General features: G+C 47.9%; 2 protein-coding genes across 5 annotated transcripts in view; one reads left to right on the top strand and one right to left on the bottom strand.

Moving 5' to 3' along the window:
* Window positions 1-12,787, top strand: part of NHSL2 (NHS like 2) — a 77,818-nt gene that overhangs the window by 52,505 nt on the left and 12,526 nt on the right. The gene's annotated exons all lie outside the window — the stretch shown is intronic.
* Window positions 8,765-12,781, bottom strand: RTL5 (retrotransposon Gag like 5). Its single transcript, XM_017885499.1, has 2 exons — window positions 9,803-12,781; window positions 8,765-9,345 (listed from the first exon to the last, which is right to left on the bottom strand). Exon 1 carries the CDS (start codon window positions 12,676-12,678, stop codon window positions 11,476-11,478), a length of 1,203 nt encoding a protein of 400 aa, XP_017740988.1. The 5' UTR covers window positions 12,679-12,781; the 3' UTR covers window positions 8,765-9,345; window positions 9,803-11,475.

The following is a 12,787-nucleotide window of genomic DNA, read 5'->3' as shown; positions in this document are numbered from 1 at the left end:
TGTTGTAAGATATTTTTATATGTTCGGACATAAGTCTCTTATCAAACATATGATGTGCAAATATTTTCTCTTATTTTGTAGGCTGCCTTTTCACTTTTTTCTTGAGATAGAGTCTCTGTCACCCAGGCTGGAGTGTAGTGGGACCATCATGGCTCACCGTAGCCTCGAACTCCTGGGCTCAAGCAATTCTCTGCCTCAGCCTCCCAAGTAGCTGGTACTACAGGTTCACATCACCATGCCCAGCTAATTTTGTCTTCCTCTTGTAGAGATAGGGTCTTGCTATGTTGATCAGGCTGGTTTCAGATTCCTGGCCTCGAGTGATCCTCCCACATCAGCCTCCCAAAGTGTTAGGATTACAGGCATCAGCCACCGTGCCTGGTTTCTTTACACTTTCTTGAAGGCATTATTTGTGACACAAAGGTTTTTAATTTTGATGAAGTCAAATTTCTGTTTTTCTCTTTTGTTACTTGCACTACTAATGTCATATCTAAGAAACCACTGCCTAATCTAAGGCCTTAAAGATTTATACCTGTGTTTCCTTCTACGTTTTATAGTTTTAGTCATTACATGTGGGTCTTTGACCCATTTTGAGTTTAATTTTGTATATATATGAGAATGAATTCCAACTTCATTCTTTGGCATTTGGATATTCAGTTGTCCTAGCGCCACTTACTGAAAAGACTATTCTTTTCATCATTGAATGGAATTGGCACCCTCGCCAAAAATCAATCAGCCATAGATGTATGGATTTATTTCAGGACTCTCAATTTCTTTCCACTGATCTATATGTCTATCCTTATGTTAGCAACACACTGTTTTGATTACTATAGCTTTGTATAAAGTTTGACATTGGGAAGTGTGAGTCCTCCAACTCTGTTCTTTTTAAACATTGCTTTAACTGTTCCGGGTCCCCTTAATTTCCATATGGATTTTAGGATCAGGTGGTCAATTTCTACAAAGAAAGTGGAATTTTGATAGGCATTGCATTGAATCTGTAGATCAATTTGAGGAATATTGCCATCTTAACAATATTAAGTATTTTGATCCATGAACATGTCTTTCCATTTGTTTCCACCTTTAATTTTTTATCATGTTTCTTGGTTTTTAGCATACAAGTTTCACGCCGCTTTTGTTAAATTTATTGTTATGCATTTTATTCTTTTGATGATATTGTAAATGGAATTGTTTTCTTAATTTCATTGCAGGTTGTTCATTGCAAGCATATAGAAATACAATTTTAAAATTGATTTCATGGCCTTGCAACCATGTTGAACACAATTATTAGTTCTAATAGTTTTTTAGTGAATTCCTTAGGATTTTCTATGTACAAGATTATGTCATCTCTGCAAATATAGGTTACTTCTCCCTTCTAATCCATATGCCTTTTATTTCTCTTTCTTGTCTGATTGCTCTAGCTAGAACCCCCAGTACAATGTTGGACAGAAGTAGGGAAAGTGGATACTCTTGTCTTGTTCCTGATCTTAGGGGAAAAGCATCCAGTATTTCACCTTTAACTGTGATGTTATTGTTGGTTTTTTACAGATGCCCTTTGTCAGGTGACAGAAGTTCCCTTTTATTCCTAGTTTGTTGAGGGTTTTTATCATGAAAGAGTATTGGATTTTATCAAATCATTTTTAGTCTATCGATATGGTGTATTACATTAATTGATTTTCAAATGTTAACACAAACTTGCATTCCCAGGATAAATCCCACTTGGTCATCGTGTATGATCCTTTTTATATGTTGCTGGATTTGGTTTGCTAATATTTTGTTGGGGGTTTTTGCATCTATACTCATAAGAGATGTTGGTCTGTAGTTTTGTTGTGATGTTTTTGTCAGTTTGGGTATCAGGGTAATCCAGGCCTCATAGAATGAGTTGAGAAGTATTACCTCCCCATATAGTTTGTGAAGAATTGGCATTAATTCTTCTTTAAATGTTTGGAAGAATTCACCAATGAAGTCATTTATGTCTGGGCTTTTCTTTGTCAGCACTTTTGATTACTACTAATTCAATCTCTTTGCTTGTTATTTGTTTATTTGGGGTTTTGATTTATTGTCCAGTCATCTTCAATAGTTTGTGTCTTTCTAGGAATTTAAGCATTTCATTTAAGTTGTCTAATTTAGTGTCATACAGTTGTTCATAGTATTCCTTTACAATCCATTTTGTTTCTCTAAAGGTAATTATAATGTCCCCTCATTTACTTATGATTTTTGTAATTGGGATCTTCTCTCTTTGATTTTTGGTCAATCTAGCTAACCAAATTTCTTTTGAATTCCCGTTTGGCCCTCCACCTCCTTCTGCCTATATTTGAGCGTCTTGGCCAACCTAAGAACATACATATATGTCTTTTACAGTCAAGAAAATGAGTCTTTTCTACCCTCCTGCATGTGGAGCTTTCAGCCTGAACCCCCAAAGCAAATTGTTATGTCTCCTCAGCTAACTGAGGCAGATTCATTCTGAACCAGCTTCTTTATTAGCCAGTGGCTATGGTGCATAAGGCTGTCAAAATTCTACCCTCTCACTGTGGAAATTAAGCTGCAGCCCTTTTAGTATATGGCCATCAGCCAAGTGTTGCTCATTTCTGACTAAATATGAGGGCCTGGGGAAGAACAGAAGGCAGCAGGCCCTGGCTAGCTGGGACCCCCACGCAAGGCATTGTGGATACGCCTGGGGCCTGCTTTTCATGAGTGCCACTCGCTTTGGGTCTTGAATGGGAACAGAGGCAAGTTAGAAAAGCAGAGGCCTGCTCCTGTTCGGACCATATGTCTCCTTGGTCACGGCACCCAGGACTGTGCTTCCCTATTTGGCAGGGACTCAGCCGACAGATGGTAAAGTCAGGAAGTCTGGAAAAAGCATTGGGGATTTGTGCAAGTGCTGATTCTGGCTAGTGTTTTGGGGTCCCTGGCCCAGTTGGTCACCTTTCCCCTTCCCTCTGCAAGCCCTAAGCCTGGCTAGTGTGCTAGTGTGGAAGCATTCATTAGTTCGGAAGATGTCTCAGAGCCACATGTCCACTTAAAGATTATTTCCAGACTAATGAAAAATCTGTGTGTGCAAGCAGGTCCCCATTTTAAAATGGAGCAAAGCCCACCAACATTTCCATGGTAAGGAAATGGCAACAAATCAACTCTTTGGGATGAGTGCGTGGTGAGCTTGAAACTCAAACCAAGTGTGACCGCCTCAACCCCACCCTGGGCTGCTGACTCAGGACCAAGAGGAAGAGGGAGCTGCCAGACTTCACAATTTCTGTAAACAGTTCTTGAAAAAGGAACCACACACTTGTCTTTCTGCCAGCCCCCAGCTTGTCCCCATAGCTGACAGCGCTGCCATTGTCTTTTCTCTGACACCCTAGGTCAGGGCTTCTTAACTTGAGCTCCATGGACCTCCAAGGGGTATGTGGAGAGAATTTAGAGGGTCTACAAACTTGGATGGGAAGATTATTTGATCTTTTCTCCACGAACCTCAAACAACAATTTAGCATTTTCTCAAATTAGGAATGTAGGTGACAAACCACAGTAGTATTAGCGGTATCTGTGATTTATCACCAACAGAAATCACAAATATTTTCATATCACATTACAGTTGTAAGTATCTCAAAAAATCATTTGTGTTCATCACCACTTCAACATTTCTAATCTATAGAATTGCCACTAAATATTATGATTAAATGCATTATGAAAGTAGTAACACAACTAGATCACAAAATTTAAAATATTTTCTAACCATTTCGGTATGATTGTTTGTCTTTGTGATTCTATGTATTTTATTTTATGCACGTGAAAACATTATTCTGAGAAGGGGTCCGGAGGTTTCACCAAACTGTCAAAAAGGTCCATGATCTAAAAAAGACCAAGACCCTGTCCTGGATCTTGGAACTCTCCTGCTCCATGGGCCTTACTTCTGATCCACAGAACTTTGCCTATCTTACTGGAGGGGTCAAAAGCACTTGCATGTTAGTGCTGTGACACTGGACAGGAAAAACTTTCTATGCCTAGTTTCTTAATCTGCAAAAGGGGGAATAATGACACTACCTACCGTATAGGGTTGTGATGATTAAATGGGTTAAGAAATGTAAATCACTTAATGCCCAATACATGGTAAGCACTATTAGTTATTTTTGTTGTTATTGCTGGTTTATATCAATCATCTCATTAATATATGCTATTATTATCTCAATTTTCAGAAAAAGGAAACTGGGGCTTAGAGAAGTGAAATGACCAAGTCAAGGGAACACAGAAAGGGAGTGGCAGAGCCAGGGTTCAAAGCCAGGTCTATGTGACTCTCAAGCCCAGTAGAGGTCACTCTTTAGCACACTACTGAGAGGAGGTGATGGCCCTAAGAGAAATGGAAGCCATCAATGGAGTGCTCGCTGGGAAGGAACAAGCAGCTCTGCAAGCTCCTGCTTTGCTTCCTCTGCTTGTCCCTACTGTCCACACCTCCAACCTTATCTGGGGGACTCCCAGCTCCACGTGCATACCACCAGCCCTCAGCCAGGTCTCAGGGGGCCAGTCCTCCTTCCAAAGGCCATTGCCAATGCAGCCTTCATCTGCAAAGAGGACAAGTCCATGTTCTCCCACTGAACCACAGTCTTGCAGTAACAAACTCACTTTAGAGTCATGGACCAGCCTCTGCTCCCAAGTGGATCTCAAGCCTCACAGGCCAGTGGGGTCGGGATTAGAGGGCCTGAGGGGAAACTCAGAAGGGCAGGGGCTTGTCTGGGGAGTGGAGGCAGTTTCGTGAAGGAAGTGGTCTTGGAACTGAGGAGAAGATTGATTGCCAGTTGGAGTGAGGCCAGGAGTGTTCATGAGTTTTTAAGGGAGAGGGAATGGAGTGTGCAAAGGTCCAGAGGCATGCAAGGGCCTGGTAGATACAGAGAAGCAGGAAGTAATTCAAGATGTCTGGAATTTGGGCTGAGTAGAAGAGGAAAGAAGGATAGCATAGGCAGATTAGGTGGCATAGATAATTAATGAGCAGATAGGAAAGAAAATGCCAAAATTAGGTCTACAACTCTTCCCACGAGGAAGGAGAGCCATTGAGGGGTTTTGTACAGGAGCAGCAAGGCCAGGTGTGTGAATTCAAAGGCCCATGGCCCCCACCCCCAGGCATGTTGAAGGTGGACCTATTAGAACAGGCAGAGACTAGAGCCTGCTTCAGTAGCCCAGGTGAGAGAGGAGGAAGGGCTGAACTGTGGGTGGAGAGGTCATGAATTTGAGGACACTCTTTCTGGCAAGCCTCAGCCAACAGGCCTCATCTGTATGATGTAAGAGGTGAAGGAGACCACAGTCACTGGGGGCACTTGCCCTTCTCTAGCTTGGTCGTGTGAGGAGATCCTACAAGGCAAGGTTTCTCCAGGCCGTGGGACCTTTGCCATGAGTTCACCTGCTGACACCTTCCATTTTAGCCTCTTTCTCACCTGAACAGCCCACTGCAAGAGCAGAATAAAAAGCCCTGGCCCTACTTTCCCACACAAACACACCACCCCCACCCCCCATCAGGAGAGTTGCTGAGGCGAGGGGCCCTGCTCTACCCCATGTGTGGCAGGCAGGAAGGGGAGAGGGGACACAGGGAGCAGGTCAGAGCCTGCTCTCTGTCAAAGGAAATATCCACCCTCCTAAGCCTTTAAGAAACTGTTTTCTTCCAAGTAGGTCCCGCTGTTACCAGGGCAACCGAGAGCCCTGGTATTTGTGTTTCTGTCTTTGGAGTCCCTGGGGAGAAGTGGCCTGCAGAGCTTTCCCTAGTCTGGGCAGGATACAGGAAGTGCTGGCCGGAGGTGGAGCCCACTCCCCACCTCCCATTAAGGGGGTGGTCTCTTGCCTGATTAATGCCTCTCCTTATCCCCTGGAAGAGTCCACCCCCACCCTCAGGAGCCAGTTCTGGTGGTCAAGGGCACAGGCTTTGGCTCCTATGGACCTGGTTTCTCGAGGACAGAATTCTGCACCAACCTTGTGGCACATCTCTCTCAAATGGGTGTCACCTGCTGTCTAAGGCAGGTATCTAGGAGGGGCAAGCTCACATCAGGCCATGGTACCTGCTGAGGGATCGTCACGCATGCTGTGTTTCTTGATCACTTACTTTGTGCTAGAACTGGATCTGTGGGTCGGTTCTTGCTCCAGGGAGCTCTAGGGGAAGGCTCAGAACCAAATTGGCCATTAAATGTCACCTGGGCTAGTTAGTTCCCAAGGCTCTATGCTGCTCTAGGCTAGGCTGTGTTGGATGTTAGAATTGCCTAGGGAGCTTTCTAGATGTAGAAATTCCTGGAGATTCTGTTTCCAACGGCGTGGGTGCAGGTGGGGAGTAGAGGTTAAGAGCACGGGCTCTGGATGTCAAACTGCTGAGGTTCACAGTCAAACTCGGCAAACGGGGCAAGGGACCTCAAGCCACTTGCCTGACTGGTTTCCTCACTTGCAGAATGAATGTGGGGAAGTCACAGCTGTTTCACAGGCAGCAAGATTTTCCTTGCCTTCCTCCATTGGTCAGTGCAGGGGAGGGTTTTTAGGACCCTCGCCATCCTTGTCACCCCTCTACTGCCCCCCTTCCCCTCCTTCCTTCCTTCCTTTTATTCTGATGTTTTCTTACTCCTGGCAAGCCAAAGGGCTTCTGTGAGGTGCGGCTTTATCCCCTTCCACAGGGCAGCCAGGGCCCCAGGTGGGCCCTGCCCATCTCGAGGATTCCACACTGCTTTTGCAGCAGCCCAGGAAAGCATTGGCGCATCTGACAGCCAGATCAGTCTGTGATTCTGACCAATCTCCTGTCAATTCACATCCTCAGATTTTCATTTTCACAAGCTTCTTCTAAGCCACATCTTCCCCCACTCAGGCTTCTGCAGTTGCTTTTCTGAACCTGACTGCAGGATCTCGGATGAGCCCTGGTAAAGGTAATTTCAGTGCATCTTTCCAGGTTAGGGAGAGTTTTTTGGCCCCTCATTCCCTTTTAGAGGAGATCTTCTAGTCCTCCAAGCTTCGTACCACCTGCAGATGCCCTTAGCAGGCTGCCTCTAGGTCTCCATCCAGTGGCCCATTTATTCACTCACTTCTTTATTTACGTACCAAACTAGAATTGAGATCCTACTGTGTACCAAGTAGTGTGCTGGGCCCCAAGGACTCAACAGTGACTAGACAGATCAAGAAGCCATGGCCTGAGAGGGGATGAGACTCATACCAGAGCCCATATAGAGTCAGCAGCAAGGCTGGACTGGAATCCAGGGTTCTTTTCCCCATTCCCACAGTGCTTCCAGCTTTAGGGTTAGGGCAAGGCTGACTCTGTCTGACTTTTTTCCACCTTCTCTGGCCATAACACAATCTGGGCTCACCTATCACTACTTGTGATGTCATGAGAAATCCCCTGGGTGCTGGAGACCTTGTCAGGCCCCCTGAAGAGTAATGGGTGGTCCCAGCGCTCGCTGATGAAGCCCACGACCCCATAACCCTGTCCCTCCCTAGAAGGGGCAGTCAACCACATACTCAGAACTGCCACCTGGCTGGTTCCCCCAGAGCTTCCAGAGATAGTGCACCTGATGCATGCTTCGTTGCTTTGGCAAAGACCCAGAATCCAGACAGGTTGAGACTTTAAGTTTGTCAGGAGTCTCTGCTGGGAGACAGCAAGCACGGTGTATTTGAGTTAAGAGTGTATATGGGTTTGGGAGTCACGAAGACCTGGAGTCCCCCATATGATCTAATATCTCTGAGATTCAGGTCCCTCTGCTCTAAAAGGAGACAGCATCACCTGCCTCACTGAATTGTGGAGAGAAAATGAAATGATGTTGGTGAAAGTGCCTGGCACATGGTCAGAAACACCATGGTTTCCTCCCTCCCTCCCTTCCTGTTAAAGGGACAAAGCAAATGTGCCTCTGAAAGGGGTTTGTTTCCCCACTGGAATCCTGCAAGCTGGCGGGCGGGGGGGGGGGGCGGGTAGGACAGGGCAGATAGCAGACCAGCTGGGCCATGTTAGATGCAGGGCCAGCGGAGTGGGGGCAGAGAGGTGGCTAAGTGTCCTCAGAGCTAATGGGCAGTTGCAGGGCTGTGACAGAGCCACTCACCAGCTGTCAACCCTTGGGCCAGGACTTCATAAGCCTTCAGCGTCCTCATCTTTAAGATGAGGGTAGGGTAGTTAGTTATTTCCCCCAGGATACATTATCAGAATGAAATAAGGTACACAGATGTGAAGTGCCTGGCATAGCACTCAAAAGTAGCAGAGGCTTCATGAATGTTACCACCCACTTCCCCTGGAAAAAAAAAAAAAAACCCAGTTCATGCTGGGAAACTTGGGCAAATCCCAGAATGGGATTCAGTTTCTTCTGACCCCACAGTCTGTGAGGAGCCATGAGATTTTGCTTGGAGGGCCTCTTACGTGGACTGCTCTGGGGACTTGTGATTCATCTTCACCAGCTAACTCACTGGTATCCCATAGCGCCACCTAGTGCCAAAAAGCGGAAGGGCCCTCCCCACCCCACCTGGTCTCTTTCTCTTCCTTCACTCAAAGTCCCATGCATGCCTGTGCATGCCTGTAGGGCTGGGCCACCCATAGTCCCTGGGAGAACGAATGCTGCTTTTCAAGATGCCCAGTGCTTCCACTTCCCTCCCAGCAATTTCTGCCATCCACAAATGCACAGAACTGTAGGCAGGTCCCTTGAGCCACACCAGCCCTTGGTTTCCTTGTCTAAGGATTTCAAGACTTCAGGGTAGGGTTGACTCCGACAGGGGACCTTGGAAGCACCCGATGCCTACTCTGTACCCATCTATGCTTGCTCAATAACAAAGAGACACAATCTTTACACACCCTTTATATTTTTATTGAGGAGAGAAAGCTTTAGCATACAGAGCAGCTTCTTATCTTCACAACACAGTAATGCAACAATAACACATGTATTCCAAACAAGTTTCCTCCCGAGCCTCTGGGAGACCTTGGGCTGCCTTCATACCCCTGCATGCTTCCCCTCCCCCCACCCCTCTTTCAACCCAAGAAAGCTCCCAAAGCCCACAGTTCCTCTTACAGCTCTTATGGCTGTTACATCACAACAAATATTGAAGATCTGGGAAAGGAAGGAAGAGGGTCCAAGGGAAGCCCAAGCCCCTCCTGCCCCCAGAGGGTGGAAACCAGCTCACTGCTCATCTGCTCTGTCCCTGGCTGTGGCTCTGAGGGTTTGGGGTGAGAAGCACCATGGGAACAGGCAGGACCTGTGCTGAAGGGCCCCTGGAAGTGTGGGTTTAAGGCACCCATCCTTCACACTCCTCACAGGGACATGGGGCAGTAGGGCCAGAGTGTCGACCATCAGCAAACAGGGTCCACCACCTCGAAGAATAGCAGGTCCCCTCCTGGAATACGTTCTTGAGGAAATCAGACAAAATCAGCTGAAAAACAGACAAAATTTTCTTTACAAAGTTGTTTACTCCTGCCCTGGTGGGGATGGGGAAAACCAGACGATTGAAAGGTCCAACAAATTAGAAGAATGTTTAAATGAATATTCAGTATGCATGACTGCACAGGTGGCAGCCATTTTAAATCCTGCTGATCAAGACCTGGCAGGATGAGCTCAGGTTTGACAAGACATAGCAAGAACACACTAGAAAGGAAGGCAGCAAAGTGTTAATAGTGCTTGCCTCTGTGTGGTGGGACTCTTAATGTCTGGGGGAGGGGGGAGTTGTCCTTATAGTTTTCTCTATTTTCGAAACTTTCTTTAATGATTATGTATTACTTTTCTCTTTGGAGAGAGGGGACCTTTTAAAAAGGTAGCAACAGGTTATAGGAACCCAAATCCACTGATCCCCAGGCTGAGAAACAAAAGCGCTAATGAAAAGGGCATCTTACCTCCCACTGATGAATAGAGACCTCACCAGAAACCAGTCAGAGGACTGGGTTTCTTTGCGACTCCTCTTCCTCCAGCTCTTTCCTCTTGCCTCCAGGCCCAAGATCCTAAGGTCAGCCTGAGGTTATCGGTCAGACTCCCATGAGGAACAGAGGTTGAATTTACTATGCTTTCTTCCCTTTGGCCACAAACCCTGGCTGCACTTGCTCTGCTGCCAGTCACTGTGCAATAAGTCCAGTGTCCAGGGGCAGTTCAGACCAGCAGTAGATTTGGCTGGCATTTTGTGGCCAGAACTGACATAGTGTGTGTTTTTCACTGCAGAAGCAGTGCTTTCTGGACTCAAGGCAAGCAGCGGGTCTCTTTATAAGGGCACCTGAGTTTGTACCCAGAAGTCCCAGGAGTTCCTAGGAGGCAGCCACCCTCTTAAGCTTTACTGTGTCACTGAAGCACAGCAGCAGGCCAGGGGTTGGCCCCCATATCAGAGACATGAAGGGGTCCCAGCTGTGAGGCCACGGTGGGTGCAGCCTTCCTCTCTCCTCTCAGAACTAAGGGTTCCTTGAAATTGAAGGGAGCTCAGAGCAGGCCATGGGCCCTCTCTCTGTCTGTCCCAGAAGGAATGGCCAATCAGTCCTCCTCTGCAACTCCAAGGATAGAAAGTGTCCTGCAAAGACCTTTGACTGGAGGCTGCAGTCCAAGGCCTAGCAAGGGGAGAAGACCACCATCCCTAAGGAGACAGTCACTCTTTACAATGGCAGAATGCTCGTTGCTGCTTCTTTCTCCTCCTCCTCTCCTTCCTCCTTCCCCTCCCCCAAACCCTAACTGGCTACCCTTTAGGCAACATCAAGGAAAGTGGTGGAGCCTGTAATGTTGGGTGCTGTCCACCAGGGGTGCCCAGGAGGGCAATGTGGTGAGAGGAAAGGGCTCCAGATGTGGCAAGTCAGTCCAAGAGCCCTGATACATGAATCTATGCAAAGGTAGACTCAAGTGCTGTAAGTGGAACCAGCCTGCACAGTCAGTCAAGGGCAAATGTCGGTCAAGTTGTCCATTTGACATGTGGCTTTGCACACTCTCACTGGGCTAGATGTTGGGCCCTCTTCCTGGCCCTCTGCTGGAGGTGTGGCATGAAACGAGTGTAGGCTTCTAGGGACATTTCTGGATACCATCCTGCTCACCATCGATTATATCTAGCAACTGGCCTCATTGGCTTTAGGAGTTCAGGGTAGCCTGTCCTCTTGCTCATTGGGGCAGATCAGTGAGGCATTGGGTGAAGTCCTGGTGGGTCAGTCAGAGAATAAAACTGTAGAACACAGGGTGAAGAAACGTAGGAGAGGTGCGGGTTAGGAACAACCAGAGGGGAAATACAAGAGGGTGACCAGTTCATTTATGGGAACAGGCCCAGAAACTTGCTCTCCAGCTCGTGGCAGGACTGAGCAGAGTACATGCCAAGAGGGCAGCTATTGCTGATCCCTCCTTTCCCAGGTGGCCCTGGTTGAGCACATGTCACTCTCTGGTCATGACTGCAAGATGGTCTGGAATTCTGCAGGTCTTCTTCATGTTCTGCAGGTCTGAAACTCCCTGAAGTCCTGGTCAGCAAATGGGGCAGGTATGGCAGCAATAGCAGGGGTAGGGGATGCAAAAGAAGGGTGTGTTCTGGGTGGCCATCTGGCCCCAGCACTCACACTCGAATTCGGCCACGAGCAGCTCGGTGGCCCCCCTGTCTCGGAGTGAGGCGGAAAAGCACGGGGGGGCGTCTTCGAACTTGGCGTTGCCCTAAGCGACCTGTGCGGCGAATCAGTGGGGGGGAGCTGTAGAATGGTGAATTGGTGCCTGGAAGGCCTTCCAGAAGTGGGACTCGATTCTGGTTCCTCCGTCTGCTAGGCTGTATTATGGGAGGCGATGCACCCAGGAAGTTTTCGGCGTGGTAACCATTTGTGGGGCCAGAAGGCAGGGATGAGGCGTGAACAAAGGTCGGCTCCATCTCCATTAGCTCATCTAGATCATCATCTTGGGCCTCATCCAGTGGCTCCTCCTCCACCTCACCATAGGTCTCCTCAGTCCCTGGCTCCTGCTGTGGCTCCCGCTCTGGTTTCTGGCCCCCATCCTCATCTTCATCTTCTTCATCCTTACTCTCTCCTTCCTCCTCATTCTTGTTCCTTATCTCCTCCTCCTCCTCTTTCTGTTTCATTTCCTCTTCCTCCTCCTCCTTCTCCTCCTCTTCCTTCTTCATTTCTTCCTCCTTCTTCATCTCCTCCTCCTCCTCCTCCTTCATCTCTTGCTGAAAAGCCCTCATGCGATTCCTCTGGTCTTTGGGGTGAAGCCTGTGCCTGCGTGCCTCCTGGTCTTCACCTTCACTGTAGTACTCTTCATCTTCACTTTCTTCCTCATTGGGAGCAAAAGGGAAGAGGATATTTCGAACCCCAGGGAGCGGGATAGGCTTGGGAACGCGCACTTTTCTTTCTATCTCCACACATTCGAGAATCAGCTCGTCCAGGTCGGCCATTTCTGTTGACCATAAGAGCTCTTTGCGGAAGAATTCCGACAGGCCTTTGAGGAACTGGTTTTGGAGGCGGCAGTCATCCCAAGACAAGAATTGGGCCAGGAACTGAAAAGCATCTGCATAGCTGCCGAGGGTACAGTGGCCCTGCTTGAGCTTGCGAATGGCCTTTTTAGCCACACGTGGGGGGATGGGGCCACAGAATTCCTTACGGATTTCATCCAGGAAGCGCGGGAAGTTGGCATGCAAGGGGCTTCCTTCCTGGGTGACCGAGATGGCCCAGTCCTTGGCTTCGCCAGTGAAAAAGGAGATCAGAAAGGCCACCCGCTCGGCACCCCCGGGAAAATGATCCTCATGGTCGGCTATGAAGGTCTCTAGCTGCATCAGGAATTCAGCCAGGTAGACTGGGTCGCCTGAAAAGGGCTCTATCTCAGGCCACTCCAGCGGTGGCAGAGGGGCTGCGGGGCGGCTCCTTTGACGCAGGCGGAGGCAG

Source organism: Rhinopithecus bieti, unplaced genomic scaffold, assembly GCF_001698545.2.
Source record: "Rhinopithecus bieti isolate Rb0 unplaced genomic scaffold, ASM169854v2 scaffold_15339, whole genome shotgun sequence".
Taxonomy (NCBI): Eukaryota; Metazoa; Chordata; class Mammalia; order Primates; family Cercopithecidae; genus Rhinopithecus; species Rhinopithecus bieti.
The sequence above is the reverse complement of the archived record's forward strand: the minus strand, read 5'-3'. Positions and strand labels throughout refer to the sequence as shown.

Excerpts from the sequence above, each read along its gene's own strand:
- RTL5 (XM_017885499.1), bottom strand. The coding sequence starts at position 12,678 with ATGCAGCTAGAGACCTTCATAGCCGACCATGAGGATCATTTTCCCGGG.